At 47.1% G+C, this 18,676-nt stretch overlaps 1 protein-coding gene across 1 annotated transcript; it reads right to left on the bottom strand.

Annotated features, from left to right (window-relative positions):
• Positions 1-419: 419 nt before the first annotated feature.
• On the bottom strand, positions 420-18,634 carry THYN1 (thymocyte nuclear protein 1). The gene is made up of 8 exons (XM_060251192.1): positions 18,439-18,634; positions 15,749-15,821; positions 14,692-14,903; positions 9,235-9,303; positions 7,584-7,676; positions 4,989-5,084; positions 3,828-3,978; positions 420-656 (listed from the first exon to the last, which is right to left on the bottom strand). Exons 2-8 carry the CDS (start codon positions 15,789-15,791, stop codon positions 610-612), a joined length of 711 nt encoding a protein of 236 aa, XP_060107175.1. The 5' UTR covers positions 15,792-15,821; positions 18,439-18,634; the 3' UTR covers positions 420-609.
• Between the last annotated feature and the right edge of the window lie 42 nt (positions 18,635-18,676).

The following is an 18,676-nucleotide window of genomic DNA, read 5'->3' as shown; positions in this document are numbered from 1 at the left end:
AAGCCAGTTGGCAGCATGGAGAATGCATTTAAAGCTGCTTTCTTTCCACCTCTCTCTCCCTCTTCCCTCCCCCATCTATTTGCCTTCCTCCCTCCTTCCCAGCTCTCAAACATCTGATGTTTATTCTGTGTGGGTCTTATAAGCAAGTTTGGCCACCCCTGTTCCATCGTGTGTTTCCAGCAGGTTTCCCAATCCATACCCTTCTGACTCTTACAGCTTTCAAGCTCTGCTCTAATCTCTCAGCCTGCCCCCGTTTCCTCCCCTCCACCACCCCAATCTTTGTTGGGCAGGTTTACGGGGAAGCTTATTGCCAGGAGACGCCTGCAGCGTTCTCAGCTGCTGTTCTTTTTCTGGGTTATCCTTGCACTAACTAGCCCACAGGCGGTAAAACCTCCTAAGAATGATTTTTTAAAAAAAAAAAAAAACCCAAATAACGTTTATTTTTTTAAAAAAACAACAACACCTTAACCTCTTAATGATGATAACATGGCTTTAGTGCAATTCCAGAGTGTTCTTGTCTGACAGTGTAAAGCCGCCCTATTTTGCAGGAGCGACTCAGCCACTGGTCAGCCAGCTCTAACGATTCAGCACTGATTCAGAACACAGTTCTCAGTGTGGCTTTTCTTCTTCCAGGCTCAACACATACTCGAATTCCTCTGTCAAGAGAGAAAGCAAAGAATCAGACATTAGGTCTCCTGATTAATGCTGCAATAATGGCTTGGAGGGGATTATGAAAGGTGTTCTTACGGAAATCAACAAGCCTCATGTTGAACACCCCCCCTCCCTGAAAGAGATCTCAATATTATTCCTTCCTTTAGGCAGAAAAATGCAAGCATTTAAAGAAAAGATTTGTACAGTATGAGATGCGAGTTCACATTTTTTTTAAACAAATCCACATTTTTAGCACAGTGGAAATGGAGAGGTCCAGGAGGAGAAGATATACGAAGGTGCACTTTTCTGTCTCAAAGCATTACCGCAGCACATATAAACACCTAAGCGACCCAATGTAGTGTGGTGGTTAAGAGTGTTAGACTAGGATCTGGAACACCTGGGTATGATATCATGGAAGCTGTCTGGGTGACCTTGGAGGAGTCACTATCAGCCTAACCTACCTCACAAGATTGTTCTGAAGAGAAAATGGAGGATGGGATAATTACATCACCCGCATTATGTCCCCCATTGGAGCAGAAGGCATGGTGCGTATGAAGTAAATAAAGCAGGGTCTGTCTTTAATACCCACAACTCAAGATCCTTTAACTGAAGATACTGTGGATTGAATTGGAGACCTTTTCAGTTCAAAGCAGATTCTATGCCACTAATCCAGGTCCCACCTCCATAACAGAGCTAAGGCCGTGCTCTCAACCTACAGTCCAGGGGTGGCCAAACTGCAGCTCAGGAGCCACACATATTGCATGGCCAGTTTGGTGAAGTGGTTAAATGTGTGGACTCTTATCTGGGAGAACTGGGTTTGATTCCCCACTCCTCCACTTGCAGCTGCTGGAATGGCCTTGGGTCAGCCATAGCTCTCGTAGTAGTTGTCCTTGAAAGGGCAGTTTCTGGGAGAGCTCTCTCAGCCCCACCCACCTCACAGGGTGTCTGTCGTGGGGGAGGAAGGTAAAGGAGATTGTGACTGCTCTGAGATTCAGAGTGTAGGGCGGGGTATAAATCCAGCATCTTCTTCTCTTGAAGGCCCCACCCCATTGGCCAGCTTGGAGAAGGCATTTGTCTCTTCAGATTGCTTCTCCAAGCCAAGCCAGCTGGCAGCTTGTAGAACGCATTTGAAGTTGCTTTCTTCCCACCTTTCCCTCCCCCATCAATCTGTGCCTCTCCAACATCTGGCATTCATGTCTTGCAGCTCTCAAACATCTGATGTTTATTCCCTGTGGCTCCTCTGTTAAGCAAGTTTGGCCACCCCGGCTATAGTCCAAAATGGCCTTGCACTGGGCAGAATGCTTATTAGCAGACTACAAGGCTGAATACTTTGGAAAAACCGAAACACACTGTTATTTGGAGCTGTAGAAAAGAAAGCGGGCTACATTTTCTTGCATTCAGCAAGGTCTTTGTTGGTCCCAAGTAACCTGCTGCCCCTGGGAAGACCAAATGGATAAGATCTACATGGCTCAGCCGCAGAGCATCTGCTTTGCATGCAAATTCAACTCCCAGCATCTCCAGCTAAAAGGATCAGATCGTAGCTGATGTGAGAGACCTCAGCCTGAGGCTCTGGAGTAGGAGTGGCCAAACTGTGGCTCAGGAGCCAAATGTGGCTCTTTCACATACATTGTGTGGCTCTTGAAGCCCCCACTATCTTGTTGGCTGGCTTGGAGAAGGCATTGATCTCTTTAAATCATTTCTCCAAGCCAAGCCAGCTGGTGGCTTATAGAATGATGATGATGATATTGGCTTTATATCCTGCCCTCCACTCTGAATCTCAGAGCGGCTCACAATCGCCTTTATCTTCCTCCCCTATGACAGACCCTGTGAGGTGGGTGGGGCTGAGAGGGCTCTCACAGCAGCTGCCCTTTCAAGGACAACCTCTGCCAGAGCTATGGCTGACTGACCCAAGGTCACAACAGCAGGTGCAAGTGGAGGAGTGGGGAATCAAACCCGGTTCTCCCAGATAAGAGTCCGCACACTTAACCACTACACCAAACTGGCTCTCAAATGCCTTCAAAGTTAAAGTTGCCTTCTTTCCACCTCTCCCTCCTTCCCTCTCTTGTATTAATTTCCTTCTGTCCTTCCTGTCTTGTGGCTCTCAAACATCTGATGTTTATTCTGTGTGGCTCTTATATTAAGCAAGTTTGGCCACCCCTGCTCTGGAGAGAAGCTGCCCAGTCAAGAGTATACAATACCAAGTTTGATAGATCAACGGTCTAACTTGGTGAAAAGTGGCATCATGTGTTCAAAATAGCCATGCATGAGCTGTCTGGCAAAGCAGCAATGATGTAATAGAGAATGTAATAGAGACTCCTGAAGGCACCTGGGTTTTGGCCACTGTTGGACTGGATACAGAAGGTCATGGAAGAAGTACTTTTCTATCTTTCTCACAATACAAGAGCTCCCAGTAGACAGCCGTGTTGGTCTGAAGCAATAGAACAAAGCAGTAGACCAGATAAGTTTTATTCAGAATGTGAGCTTTCGTATGCTCTTAAGCAGACTTCATCAGACAAATGGGAACGGAAGCGGCAATTCTTATATTAATAATTGCTGCTTCCATTCCCATTTGTCTGCTTAACAGCATACGGAAACTTTTTGTTGTTCAGTCGCACAGTCAAGTTCGACTCTTTGCGACCCCCTGGACCAAGTCACGCCAGGCCCTCCTGTTTTCCACCATCCTCCGAAGTCTGCTCAAATTCGTGTTTGTTACATCAGTAATACGAAAGCTTACATTCTGATCTTCAAGGTGAACTTGTCTACTGCTTTGTTCTAATACAAGCGCTCAACACTCAGTGAAACTGATGAGCAGACTTAGAATAGATCAAAGGAAGTACTTCTTCACCCCAAGAGTCATTAACAGGTGGAATTCACTGCCTACAAGCATACATAGCTTCAAGAGGGGATTGGATAAATATGGAGCAGAGTTCAATCAGTGGCTGTTAGCCACAAGGTACAGATGGAACTCACTGTCTGGGGCAAGTGATGCTCTATATTCTTGGTGCTTGGGGGGGGGCAACAGTGAGAGGGATTATGGAGTTCTGGCCCCACAGGCAGACTCCTGAAGGCACCTGGGTTTTGGCCACTGTTGGACTGGATGGGCCACTGGCCTGACCCAACAGGGCTTCTCATATTTTCCCAATAGCTGGAGACAGCAGCTCATTCCTCCTACTTACCCGCAGTTAGAGGCTGTACCGAGAGTCTCTGGCGAGTGAAGAGTGCCATTTCTTTCAGGGGGCCTCCAGAGGTTTTGTGTGCCTGGTGGTGAAGTTTCAATTCTGCCAGGGGGATGAAGCGCTTGGTCATTCGCACAAACTGGACATCCACCTTTAAGTGCAAGGAACAAAAGTCAGGTCCAAAGACTGCAGAATTGGGAAGCTGCTTTAGAATAACGTGACTGAGGTTTATGAAACCATGCATGATATGAGAAAGTTGATACTGATCATTGTTTCCTCCCGTAACCTTAGGCTGACTAATGGCATTATTGCTCGGCACTAGGTTCAGAACAGATTTTTTTTTTTAAAAAAAAAATCCTTCATGCAACACATAATTAACTTGTGGAAATCAGCACCACAAGCTGTGAACTCTGGGTTATGATCCCACAGTTTTTTCTTACATTTTTACTACGTATCTTTGGCAGGGATTCAACCAGATACTAAAACCTGGGCTTGTGGAGAGAAAGCAAAATCCAATTTGCCCAGGCACTCACATTCAAATGGCATAGCAAACTGAAGTTCGAGTGAAAATTTATGAAATGAGGAAGTCTTTGATCCTGGTCTACAAACAGGGGCGGCTCTAGGGCACCCCCCCCCCGCCGCGTCCCACCACCACCGCCGTGCTCCACTCGCTCGCCCCTCTCCCTGCTCTCCGCGACTAAAACTAAACCCTGCCACTTCGCAGCCTGCGCATTTTGTTAACAAAACGCGCAGGCGCGGGCTGAGAAACCAGCAGAGCTTAGTTTTAGTCGCAGCGAACGGGGGGGGAGAGGAGCGAACAAGCAGAGCGCTGCCATGGTGGGGGGGGGCAGCGCTGCCAGGTCGGAGGGGGCTAGCAGCGACCACGACAGTGGGGGGGGGGGTAAGGAGGCAAAGTAAGCGTTTGCCTGGGGCACGGGGGGGGAGCCCAATTTGCCACCCCCCGCCTCTCGGTGCCCCAGGCAACGGCCTAGTTTGCCTAGCAGGCGAGCTGACCCTGTCTACATACAAAGGGAGGAGAGAACATGTAAGCACAGCAATGAAGCAGGCCAACGGAGGCTTGCTGTGATGTCTGAATGCCTTTTCACCGCGTCCACTTCTCTCCAAAGCTGTTTGACTGAAAAATCTATTTAACAATCCTACCATCCACCATTTGGGATTTTCTTTGGAACTGGAAGCATCATAATGAGGATCCTTCTTTTCAAACTGGGTGTGGTCTGGGTAGGCCTCCTTAACCACCTAAGATTTTGGAGAAAAAGCAAGGATAAAGACATGAATGGAAGGTGGCTAGAAAGTAGGGCTTTCCTTAACTCAGGGCAATTTCAGGATTCCTGCAAATCTGGCATTCTAGCTGCTGAAATCCTATAGCTTCAAATATAACTGGGACAGCATCAAATTGGACATCAGATATAGGAACACATGAAGCTGCCTTATACTGAATAGGGCACTGATCTATCAAGATCAGTATTGTCTACTTGGACTGGCAGAGGCACTCCAGGGTCTCAGGTGCAGTTCTTCTACATCACCTTGTTTTTAAGTCTTTCTATTGGAGATCCTGGGTATCAAACTTGGGACTTTCTGCATGCCAAGCAGATGCTCTACCACACTGAGCCTCAGCCCCTCCCCCTTTAAAGTTCACATGCACCCAGGCCTCGGATTCAGCGGGAGCTCACAGGAGCGCAGCTCCTCAACCTTTCTGAGAGTTCCACCTCCTCCTTCCCACCTTGTCCACTGAATAGTAGGTGCAGCTGCATAACAATCCCTGGATGAGCTCCACCACCTCTTTTTCAACAAAACAACCCCTGCATACACCCATAAAAGAATTCCAGATATTGTGGTTTGGTGGGGTGCTGTAGTTGTAAGGTAAAAGTGCAAGCACCGAGTTGTTACTGACCCATGGGATGGCATCACATCATAACATTTCCTTGGCAGACTTTTTACAGGGTGGTTTGCCCTTGCTTTCCCCAGTCATCTACACTTTCCCCCCAGCAAGCTGGGTACTCATTTTACCAACCTCGGAAGGATGGAAGGCTGAATCAACCTTGAGCTGGGTAGCTGAACCCAGCTTCCGCCGGGATCGAACTCAGGTCGTGAGCAGAGTTTGGACTGCAGTACTGCAGCTTACTACTCTGTACCATGGGGCTCCGGCTGTTGTTGTACACAGCTACAATGCCCAGGTTTTCTGGAGAAGAGGTAACAACCTAAAACAGTTCAAGTCTGTTGCATATGCATGGATATATATGGATATGCATGGATGTATACTCTTTGTGTCTATCACGCCAGGATGAAAGTCTGTCTCCAACCCCCCAACCCCAAATTACAAAGAGTGCAATCCTATGAACGTTTTTCTGGGAGTAAGCCCCATCAAACTGACTGGAATAGGATTCTGAGTAGACTTTAGGATTGCACTGAATATCAGTGATTTGCACAGCTCTAAGCATTTAAGGAGCCCCGTGGCACAGATTGGTAAAGCTGCAGTACTGCAGTCAGAGCTCTCTGCTCACGACCTGAGTTCAATCCTGGTGGAAGCTGGGTTCAGGTAACTGGCTCAAGGTTGACTCAGCCTTCCATCCTTTCAGGGTCAGTAAAATGAGTCCCCAGCTTGCTGGGGGGAAAGTGTAGATGACTGGGGAAGGCAATGGCAAACCACTCTGTAAAAAGTCTGCCGTGAAAACATCATGATGCGACATCACCCCAGAGTCGGAAATGACTGGTGCTTGCACGGGGGACTACCTTTTTTTTTTTTTAAGCATTAAAGGCAAGGGTGTCAAACATGTGGCCCAGGGGCTGAATCAGGCCCCCGAGCAACTGGCTCTGGTCTGCTTCCTTCTCCCTCTCTCTTGCTTCCTTCTGCATCTCAACTGCTTAGTAAGGCTTGCTCAATCGCACAGGAGCTACAGAACAAAACCTTGATTTTCTTAATTGGTTGAAGCTCCTCCCCCTCCTGGTTCCCTGGGGAGGGAAGGAAAGAGCTAGAGCTTCCTTTGCCCACTTCCCTGGACTGCACAAGAGAGATACAAAGAAAGCACCTCTAAGACCAACCACTGCTAATGTTTTAAGCAGGTTTTATTTTAAGTTTAAAAAAATCTCTAGTCATGTTTGTCTGTGTCCTTTAAAAAGTTCCTATCTCTGCTACCTAATCTTAAATAGATACACACACGGCCTGGCCCAACACAACTCGGCCCGACGAAGTCTCATTTGTGTCAGATCCAGCCCTCGTGACAAATGAGTTTGACACCCCTGATTTAAGGGACAGAGATTCACCACTTGATCTCCCACTAAATTGCATCAAGGAGTGAGATGAACATTAGGGTTTGTAGAACCTTTCGGGCTCAAGTGCCGTGTTCTACTGAAGAAAGTTTTTCTTCCAGACGTTTCGTTCTCAGCTGCGGAGAACATCCGCAGCTGAGAACGAAACGTCTGGAAGAAAAACTTTCTCCAGTAGAACACGGCACTTGAGCCCGAAAGATTCTACAAACCCTAATGATGATGCCAGCCGTGGAAACCTGAAATCTTTGATATTGAGATGAACGTTTGCTACCCTTGCCGGCTCCAGTAAAACTCATGAGGTTATTCATGGTTGCTCAGCAATGAATATTGTTGCCACATATATCTACTATGAGAATGTTTGCAGACCTTTTTTTTAAAGAAAACTTTCAGTACATTTTTAACAAGTGGTTTAAAGCCAGCGGGCTTCCTGAAAAAACAATGCACAGGTTCACAGAAAACCGTGCTCACCTTGATGATGCCCGCAATCCCAGGCTCTTTGCAGTTGCTGTGATAGAAAAAGGCCGTCTGCCCAACTTTCATCTCTCTCAAGAAATTCCGGGCCTGCCACAGGAACGCAGAATTAAGTTCTTCACACACAAGCAGGTTCACAGATCTCTTATAGATGATCAATTACTGTCACAAGCACCCTGACCTGGATGGTACAGTCTAGGCTGTCCTGGAGAACGCACAAAGGTTGTGTTTCAGAAACCACAGATGTAGGGAGGAAGAGTTCTTGCAAGATGTAAGGTCCCCTCTGTACCCCTGAAAGGGTATAATGGGAAAAAGGATATCCCTTCTATATCCACCCGCAGTTCTCTCACAACACAAGTGCCAGACATGACTGGTTCAGGAGTGGGCCAGAGTGGGGCCTGGAAGTATACAGTGAAACTAAGATGGAGTAGGACCAAACAAAATGGTTTCTGGCAGCTAAGCATAAATCTGACTCGCTGTTTTGGGAGGTGGCTGTATCGCATCACTAGGCTACTGGTTCCCTTTCCTACCCTCTAAAAACAAAAGAGGTATTCTTCTGCAATATGGAGTCCACAGGAAAGAAGATATTTCTCCTTATCACAAAAGCCTGGGTCCTCCTTTCCTAATCCTTAATCGAGGGGTCATTCCCACAACTGGGTAGCCTTTTCTCTTCAAGCAATCGAGGATCATCAGTGGAATGTTAAGCTCTCACATTCCTAGCCACATTCCCACAGAAACATTAACAGTTCCTGTTTACACCCGGAAACCAGTCCATTTACACAGATGCAAATGTGACAACACCTCTGTCTTCCTGGGACCCTCATTCAGAATCCCCTAACACATTGTTTTACCCCCAATCAGGTAACGCTTTTGCCTATATAGACTAGCACTTCCCCACTGTGTGTGTGTCTTGTCTTGGGCACCCGGAGTCTTGCACCCACAAACTCTGTTTGGACCACTTTCCATATTCACATCCTCTGCTTCATGGACTCCTGGACCTCTGAATGGTAACTATATTTCCCCCCAAATCCCTGCTATATCCCTCTCACCCTTGTATTTTCTGTTAAGCTTGTGTGTTTGTTTCCAGTGTGTATCTATTTTCTGTATGTGTGAATTATTTTATTATTTTCTATGAATAAAACAGCCTCCTTTGGTTAAGCAACGGTGTGAGAGTTCTCTCTAATTCTGAGAGTTCTCTCAAGAATACAATTGGTATAAAAATCTCCTTGGTACTGCCTCTTACTAGCCTAAAGTCTCCTTCTTTTAGAGCCAGTATTTTCCCCCAAAATATCAGGAGACACCTCCCCACTTGTGGTAATAAAGAAATTTAGTTACATCGGAAGCAATCCTAAAAACACTTTCCAGGGAGTAACCATTGAATAAATTGAGGCTTAGTTCCGAGTAGACCTACATAGGATTGCTCCCTTAAGCAAATCTTATCACCCTAACAGTAGGAGGGAATGGATGAGAAAGGATTTAGTATCCAATTTCAAACCCATTTACATCAAGGAAGGTTTTACATTTGTGGTTCAGTTGATTTTCTTTTCTTTTTTTGCAGAGTGGGTAAAGAACACAGAGAAGATTTAATAGTGCCTCTTGCAATCTGATTGTTTTATTATACTGAACAACGTAAATCTTCATGATTTACCTGGTAATTCCTGACTCCATCCCAGCATGCTGTCTGGTTCGCTTGCATTTTTAAATCTTCAATGCCAAACTGGAGAAGCAAATTAAAAATACGTGTCACTCTTTGAGGCTTGGTGCTATTTTTAAAATTAGGATTTTATTCTTTTCCCAATAGTCTGCCGTGCTCTCTAATTACCAATATTTCTGCTCCACTTCCATACTAGTATACTTGTCACTGCTATACAGAAGAGGCTTCTGGTTTAAAATCTGCAATTCGATTACCCTGTGTCTTGCTAAGTTCTTATAGAGCCTAACTAAATATGGTGTTTCTAAATACGGTGGGTATGGGTTGCCTTTCTTCCAGCTGCACAGCAGCTGTGTGGAAATAATTTCTATTTATTTTACTTATTTACATTAGTTATAGTCTGCCCGTCTCATGGGGACTCAAGGCAGATTACACATAGTGCATCAGTACCAAGGCTTTTTTTTTGTAGCAGGAACTCCTTTACATGTTAGGCCACACACCCCTGATGTAGCCGGTCTTCCAAGAGCTTACAGTAGGCCCTGTAAGAAGAGCCCCGTAAGCTCCTGGAGGATTGGCTACATCAGGAGGGTGTAGCTTAACATGCAAACGAGTTCGTGCTACAAAAAAAAAGCCCTGATCAGTACAATCAACAAAACGTATCTCTTTATCTCTTAGGCAGTTTTTTTCCTGCCAAAACTTCAGTTCTCCTCAGTGGCCGAGTTGTTCTACAGTAGTATGCATATTTCCCTCTACTGAAATACACTTATACTGTCTCCCCCCTTTGTTTAGACATTGGTCACTGAACAGAACTGAAGTTTTGGCGGGAAAAATCTGCCTGAGAGTTAAAGAGATAATGGCATCCATCATAGTAGCACATGCAGTTCTTAAACAGGGCAAACACCTCTCACCCTCCCAGCTTGAGAAAATGGCACCGGGGGAGGTAGGAGGCCCTCTTCCCCACCCCCTCCCACCCATGTTCCAAAGCAGAATCAGGCTCTACAGTCTGTCAAAAATAAGTCCCACACAGCTGCAATGGAAACCTAGACTCAATTTATCTGAAAAAGCCACATCTGGTTTTGACCTTAAACAGGCAGATAACTAGGATCTTGGAAGAGATTTTATTAATAACAAGCATAACCATCTGTAATTAGGGTAATTTACACTGTTCAGTCTGGTCAGACAATCCCAATTATATAAAAAAAGATATTAGATTACTGTTTGGTTCTTCCTGAAAAGCTAAAAAGAGGGGTATGTGGGTTCTCCACCCAAATTATGTCCTCACAACAATCCTGGGAGGTAGATTAGGCTGAAAGAGCAACTGACCTCTGATCACACAGGGCGCTTCATGACAAGGGAGGATCTCCACAGTTCTTATCTGTTGCTCTAACCACATCAAGTGTAAACTGGAGAAGCACCAGAGGCTTGTAGGCCACCCACATACCCTCTCTCATGCCCATTCCCTCTTGTTCCAAGTTCCTGAGATCCCAATCAAGCAACCAGGCTTTTGGTCACTGGTTCTGAGCTTGGGAGCCAGGGTATCTGAAGAACTGCATACTCCGATATGTTTCTCCCCAGGACTGTCCCATCAATCAAAGAAGCTTGTTTGGTGGGTACACAAGATGGGGTCTTTTCAGTGGCAGCTCCACAATTACAGAAAAATGCCTGGTACCCTCATTTTCAATCTTTAGGAGGCAGTTAATGATGGTTTTACTTTGGCCTGTATTCAGTTAAGTTTACTATCCATCCTGAACTGTGTTTTTCAACTGGGGGGGGGGGGAGGACGAATTGGAATTTATTTTATGTATTTTTATTTATGTTATAAGCCACCTTGGGCTCTGCAGTGAAGAAAGGCAGCTAATAAAAGTTTTAAGTGAATGAATACTTAGCACTAATCTCTAAGCCATAGTTTGCAAACCCATAATTTGCCCAATGCCAACACTACAGAAAAGTAGCGTCCAAGTGACCAACCAAGTTTTATTTAAAGTATGAGTTTTCGTGTGCAAGCAGTATGCATGCACAGGGAAGCCTATACCTTGACTAAAACTTTCTTGGTCTTTACGGTGTCACTGGACTCAAATTTTATTCTATTGCTTCAGACCAACACAGCTACCCGCCTGAACTACATAAAAGTGTTATCAGAAGAAACTAGGTAATGCAGAAAAGAACTAACGCACGGGTTGGAGGAAGAAAATGCGGGAGGCTTACTCCTTCAGGGCACTCCCGTCGCCAGAGATCACTGGCACAGAGTGTGTTGGCTTGACGTGGGACATTGGAGAGAGTTTGGTAATATGGCCGGTGTACCGTCCACCTAATGCACTCGCCAGTGCCTTACTGTCCCTGATGGAAGCTGTTCCACTTATAGTCTTGGGTGACTTCAATGTCCATGCCAAGGACATGGCCTCTAGTCGGGTGGTGGACCTCATGTCCCCATGGCTGCACTGGGACTCTCCCAATATATAACAACCTCCACGCACCAAGCAGGACACACGCTAGATTTGATGTTTGCGGCAGGAGTTGTAGCAGACCGGATTACTGCAGATGTAGTGCCATGGTCAAACCACTATGCCCTGAGGGCCAGTGTGAATATTCCACTCCTACCCTGTTTAGGCAGTGAGCAGGTTTTAGCTCGCCCGCGAAGTCAGATGGATCCTATGAGGTTTCAGATGGCCTCGCGGGATACCTGGCCTTTGGGCAACTCGTTGGATGAGCTTGCGGAGGCTTGGAATAGCTGACTCTCCCCAGCTATTGACGAGATTGCTCCTCGGCGTCCTCTTCGTCCCCATTCACGATTGGCTCCGTGGTATACCCCAGAGTTGCGATCGATAAAACGGTGACAGAGACAACTAGAGAGGCAGTGGCGACGTACTCGTGACGAGGCAATGAGAACATCCTATAGGTCATTTATGCGGACCTATGAGATGGCAGCCCGGGCCACAAAGAAGGCTTACTTTGCGACCCGGATTGCATCTGCGACCTCACGCCCGGCACAAGGTCATGAACAACCTTGTCACAAGCTAAACCAAACGTTAGAGAATTGGAAATAGGCTGCGAGGCTTTTGCGAGTTTTTGCGCAGATAAGGTCTCGTTGCTCCGCCACGATCTCCCCACCACATTTGATACCGTGAGCAAACTCGAGGCACCAAGCACGTCTTCTGGTCCTTTTCTGGATTCCTTCACTCCGCTCAGCCTGGAGGAAGTCGACAGGACCCTTGTCACTGTGCACTCTACCACCTGTGCGTTGGATCCGTGCCCATCTCGGCTGGTGAAAGCCAGCCGGGCGACACTACGTGAACCATTACAGGTGATTATCAATAGATCCCTCTGCGAAGGAATCTTTCCCATGCCCCTTAAAGAGGCTGTGTTCTGCTCCCTCTTAAAAAAGCCATCTGCTGACCCGGCCGAATTGGCAAACTATTGGCCGGTATCAAACCTACTCTTTTTGGGTAAGGTTATAGAGTGGGCTGTAGCGGGTCAGTTACAGAGATTCCTGGATAACGCTTCGGCGCTGGATGCAGTCTCTGACTATGGAGGCCCAGGTGGCAGCCGCTGCCAAGCCTGCCTTTTCTCATCTGCAGCGGGTACGGCAACAGGCCCCTTTCCTGGAGCAGTGCAACCTAGCAATGGTGATCCATGCCATGCTCACCTCGAAAACAAACAACTGTAATGCCCTCTACATGGGGCTACCTTTGACTCTGACTCGGAAACTGCAGCTAGTGCAGAACGCTGTGGCGCGGTTGTTAATGGGGCTCCCTCGGTGGGAGCACATTCAACCGGTGCTGAAAGAGCTGCACTGGCTGCCTATTGTGTGCCGAATCCGCTTCAAAGTGTTGGTATTGACCTTTAAAGCCCTCTATGGCCAAGGACCTGTCTATCTAAGGGACCGCCTTTCCCCATATATACCCCAGAGAGAACTGCGTTCAGGAAGTCAACATCTGTTATCCATCCCCGGACCAAGGGAGGCCAGATTATTCTCTACACAGGTGAGGGCCTTCTCTGTGGCAGCCCCTAATTTATGGAACGCACTCCCAGAGGCCATGAGAGCCCTGCGGGATCTCTCCCAATTCTGCAGGGCCTGCAAAACTGATCTTTTCCGGCAGGCCTACGGTAACTAATGCGTGAGGAGCTGCCACTAGTATGTCGCTGAATACTACCATCCATCTATAAGACACCCAATAGACCACTACAGAGAATTAAGAACTAAAATGAAGCTGGACCACCTATGTAAGAAATTTTATAGCACCATTTTAAATTTTTAAAAATTATAAATTGTTATACGTTTTTGATTTTTTAACCATAAGGCATTGTTATTACGGTATTGTGACTGTGAGCCGCCCAGAGTCCGTATGGAGTGGGCGGCATACAAATGTAAGGTAAATATAAATAAAAGCATAAGAGCCTGCAGCAGGCACCCAATCCTCCACACCAGAATCAGGTTAATATAAGAAGAAGAAGAAGAAGAAGATATTGGATTTATATCCCACCCTCCACTCCGAAGAGTCTCAGAGCGGCTCACAATCTCCTTTACCTTCCTCCCCCACAACAGACACCCTGTGAGGTGGGTGGGGCTGGAGAGGGCTCTCACAGCAGCTGCCCTTTCAAGGACAACCTCTGCCAGAGCGATGGCTGACCCAAGGCCATTCCAGCAGGTGCAAGTGGAGGAGTGGGGAATCAAACCCAGTTCTCCTAGATAAGAGTCCGCACACTTAACCACTACACCAAACTGGGACTTGGGAGACCCACATTCAAATCCATGGTCCACCATGAAGCTCGCTGGGTGACCTCGGGCCAGTCACACACTCAGCTTAACCTGCCTTACAGGGTTGCTGTGAAGGCTGAATGTTGATGGAAGAATTATGTTCCCTGCCCTCTGCTCACTGGAGGAAGGGTGGAATGAAAATGAACTCGAGAGAAACAGAAACTGTGGAGAACTGGACCATGACGTACAAATTGGCCCGGATTGTTATAATGCAGCTTGGCTCAGATACAGCCTTTTAATCTGCTGTCTGTTAATGCAGATAATAACTACGGACATCTGCTAAAGCATGTTGTTTGTCTAACAAGAACATATTTGCGTTTGGCTTATTTGTTGAAAAAAAAAAATTAAAAGCCTGCCAGTTATTATGGCTGATGGCCATATCACTAAATGTATACAGTAGAAAGGTGTTAATTACTTGTTTAACCGGCACTCCGGGATGTTGCTGTTCAAAACAAAAAGGAGGATTTATGGAAAAAAATGAGAACCTTCAGGCAGATACGACACAACTGGGAATTGCTTTCCCCTTTAAGTTCAGCTGGCATTTTAAGGAGAAAACAAGAGACTTAATCCTGGAACTGCAAATTGAAGACAGCTGAGAAGCCTGCCAGGATTCCCAAAGTAAAAATCTGTGCCCTCTAGCTAGTTGCAAGGCAGGTATTATGGGAAGTGCAAATGGAAAGAGAAGATTGCCGGCTTACCTTGACATCCACTCCCTTCTCCAGCCTGCTCTCTGGTTCAGATTTCATCAGCCAATGGGTGTAGGTTTTCTGGTTCCCTTCCTGCTTTGTGCTGGCTCTTCCTGCAGAGGTTTTCCCGGGGTTTCTCTTTCCAGACTTTTTGACCATCACTGGTACCTCTTCGTCCTTTGGGATCTCAGATTTGGCCACTTTCAAGACAGGTTCTTTGGTAGCTTAAGGCACACAGGAAAGAGGAGAGGTTATCATGGAGATTTGTCCTATCAAAAATAAAGCTTGAGGCGTGGTCTTAAGTGAGATTTGGAAGCTGAGCTAGGGAAAGGTGCATTTGGGGAGTGGAGTGGAGGGACATCAGCAGGGTATAATACCTTCCAGGGCTTCTTTTGTAGCAGGAACTCCTTTGTATATTAGGCTGCACACCCCTGATGTAGCCAATCCTCCAAGAGCTTACAGAGCTCTTAGTACAGGGCCTACTGTAAGCTCCAGAAGGATTGGCTACATCAGGGGGTGTGTGGCCTAATATGCAAAGGAGCTCCTGCTACAAAAAAAAGTCCTGAATAGAGCACACTATCCAAAGTTTCCATTTCCTCCAAGAGAACTGATCTCTGTAGGCTGGGAATTAGTTGTAATTCTGAGAAGTCTCCAGGCCCTACTTGGAGGCTGGCAGCCCTACCAGAAGGTGGGGATCAGGAGGGAATAATGTCCTGAGTGAAGTAGCAGAGACCCAAGGGAGGAACAGAGTGGCAAAGAGCTGAGAAAAGGAGAGGCTGTGTGTAGTTAGCCAATATGGACTAGACAGAAAAGAGTGTTTGCGGTTAGAGGCTTAGGAACTGCATGGACCCAGACGTGGTGAATAGTGGTGACTTCCACATGCCGATTCCAACTCCCCACTCAGACCTTTAACAGGACTGTAACACCTTACATTTCCATAGCCCTTGTATGGCATGCATCCAAAACCAGAAACAGGCAGATGCATCCCAAGCCGGTTCTTTAACACACACGTCCACACAATAAGAAAGTGAACAGGACAAACCCACCAGTCTTTGGTTTCCCCGCTAACCTTTCAAGGGCCCTCCGGCTCTTTTTTTGCCTCGTGGCGGCATTCCCCAGCTTCTTGGAAGCAGGCTGGGCACCTAGGAAGAGGAGAACAAGGTGGAAAATAACATACATCCTCAGAGGAAGCAAAACAGAATATGGACTGCTGAGGTTTTGCAGGAGCATAGAGAGAGAAAAGAGTTTTTGGGATGCCAGCCTCCAGGTAAGACCTGGGGATCTCCAGGAATTACAGTTCATCTCTGGATTATCAAGATCAGTCTCCCAGGACCAAAGAGATGCTTTGGAGGGTGGACCCTATGGAATTCTACCCCTGTTTTCCCCAGGCTCCACCCACAAATATCCTGGATCTGGATCTGCCCTGGCAGTGACCAGGGCAGACATGGCAACCCTATTATCCCTCCAGAGACTGACTTGCCCACGAGGACCAGCAACTGACACCACTGTGGCATTCCTCAAGTGTGGCTGCAATAAGCCTAACAATATTTACAAGAGAGCAAGTCCCATGGAACTTGGTTGCATAAGTGCGCTTAAAAAGAAGAAGATGAAGATATTGGATTTATATCCCGCCCTCCACTCCGAAGAGTCTCAGAGCGGCTCACAATCTCCTTTACCTTCCTCCCCCACAACAGACACCCTGTGAGGTGGGTGGGGCTGGAGAGGGCTCTCACATCAGCTGCCCTTTCAAGGACAACCTCTGCCAGAGCTATGGCTGACCCAAGGCCATGCTAGCAGGTGCAAGTGGAGGAGTGGGGAATCAAACCCGGTTCTCCCAGATAAGAGTCCGCACACTTAACCACTACACCAAACTGGCTAGTCCCCTGTGCAAGCACCAGTCGTTTCCAACTCTGGGGTGACGTTGCTTTCACAACGTTTTCATGGCAGACTTTTCACAGGGTGGTTTGCCATTGCCTTCCCCAGTCATCTACGCTTTCCCCCCAGCAAGCTGGGTACTCATTTTACCGACCTCCGAAGGATGGAAGGCTGAGTCAACCTCAAGCCGGCTACCTGAACCCAATTTTCGCTGGGATTGAACTCAGGTCGTGAGCAGAGCTTAGGACTCCAGTACTGCAGCTTTACCACCCTGCGCCACAGGGGTCTTCCATAAGTGTGCTTAGGATAGCGCAATACACATTGTGTGGCAAGAACTGCACACGAATGGACAATTCTGTGCTTAGGTATGAAATCATATTAACTCCAGAAACGGATGAGAGCCGGGAAGACAGTTGCTTACTCCAGATTGGGAAATTCCTGGAGACTTGACAGCAGAGTTTGGGAAAGGAATGGAGCTCAGCAGGCATGTGACACCATAAATTCCACCCTCTGAAATGGCCATTTTTCCCAATGAGATCTCTGTAATCCCAGCTGTAATGCCAGGATTGCCTTGCCCAGAGGTTGGCAAAACTAAATAGGAAAGAAAAACATTTGCAACCAGCTGGCTTTCAGAAGTAGCATATTCCTGATAATAGCAATTGAGCTGAAACAGAAAGTGATTCACTTCCACCAACTATGCCAGTCTGGCGTAGTGGTTCAGTTTGGTGCAGAGAGCCAGTCTGATGTAGTGGTTAAGTGTGTGGACTCTTATCTGGGAGAACCTGGTTTGATTCCCCACTCCTCCACTTGCACCTGCTGGAATGGCCTTGGGTCAGCCATAGCTCTGGCAGAGGTTGTCCTTGAAAGGGCATCTGCTGTGAGAGCCCTCTCAGCCCCACCCACCTACAGGGTGTCTGTTGTGGGGGGGAGAAGATATGGGAGATTGTAAGCCGCTCTGAGTCTCTGATTCAGAGAGAAGGGCAGGGTATAAGTCTGCAATTCTTCTTCTATGGTTGAACGATGCCATAAAGCCACTGCTGAAAAAGGCAGGAAAGCACAAAAATGTGGTTTTCCCAAAGGCCAGACTTGCCACCCATTGCAATCATCTGCTTCAGCTGTCTGATCCTCCCCAGCAGTCCTCAGCAGGACCCAAGCAATCCCTCCCTTACTAGCCCCACCCCCCCGCAACTACACAGTTCAGACCCAGACCACCAGCTCTCAATTGGAGTTGCAGGTGGTAGAAAAGCAGCTATAGAAAGGTGACTCTAATAAGCCAGCCAAGCTGCATATTGCTGCGACCATCTAACTAGATTGGCATTGGTTGCATTTTGAATCTGCCACTTTGTGCAAGGAGCTATAAGCTGCATACATATTTCTCCCTTCTTCCTAATTAATTAGTTATCACATGGCAGTATGTTAGTGTGTATAGAATAGCCAGGAGATTCTAAGATTGTCTGGCAGTCAGAAGTTCTAGCTCTTTTAGTGTTATGCACCACTTGGTGGAGAGCTAAACTTGTTTTTTGAGGCAAGAGACGTGATTTGGCATTGCTTTCCTCTGCATTACAGCCCTGGTATTTCTTGGAGGTCGCCCATCCAAATGCTAGCCAAGAGTCCAAAAGTAAGCAGCTTAGCTTCCGAGATCTCACGGGATCAGGTCAGCCTGGGTTATCCAGGTCAGGCCTTCCCTTCCTCCTATATCTTCACAACAACCCTGTGAGGTACGAGAGAATGACTAGCAAATTCAAGCTCTGACTGAGCCCTGGTCTCCCGGACTCTAGCCGCTACTCCTCGTTGGATAACATAGCTGGGGCATATGCTCCAGTATTAAATGCATAATGAATGCACGTCCAGACCAGCACAACCGCGGACAATGGGTTCCTATACCTGCTAAACAGGGACGATGGTATTCTTTGCAATTGTGTAGATCTCCTTCCCTCTCGCTGTCGCCTTCGCCCAGCTCTTTCTGCAAAAATAGCTCCCGCCCACTTTTGCAAACAGGACGCAAGGTTAAAATTCCTGGAGCAAATACACTTCCGCGGCGCACGACGAGCTGCCTGATCGAATTCGGCGGACAAATAATACTTAACGACCGTACCTTTAAGACCGGCCCCCGTCTGCCCAC

This window comes from Heteronotia binoei, chromosome 12 (assembly GCF_032191835.1).
Source record: "Heteronotia binoei isolate CCM8104 ecotype False Entrance Well chromosome 12, APGP_CSIRO_Hbin_v1, whole genome shotgun sequence".
NCBI lineage: Eukaryota > Metazoa > Chordata > Lepidosauria > Squamata > Gekkonidae > Heteronotia > Heteronotia binoei.
Note: the sequence above shows the minus strand (reverse complement) of the source record. Positions and strands in the feature narration are given on the sequence as shown.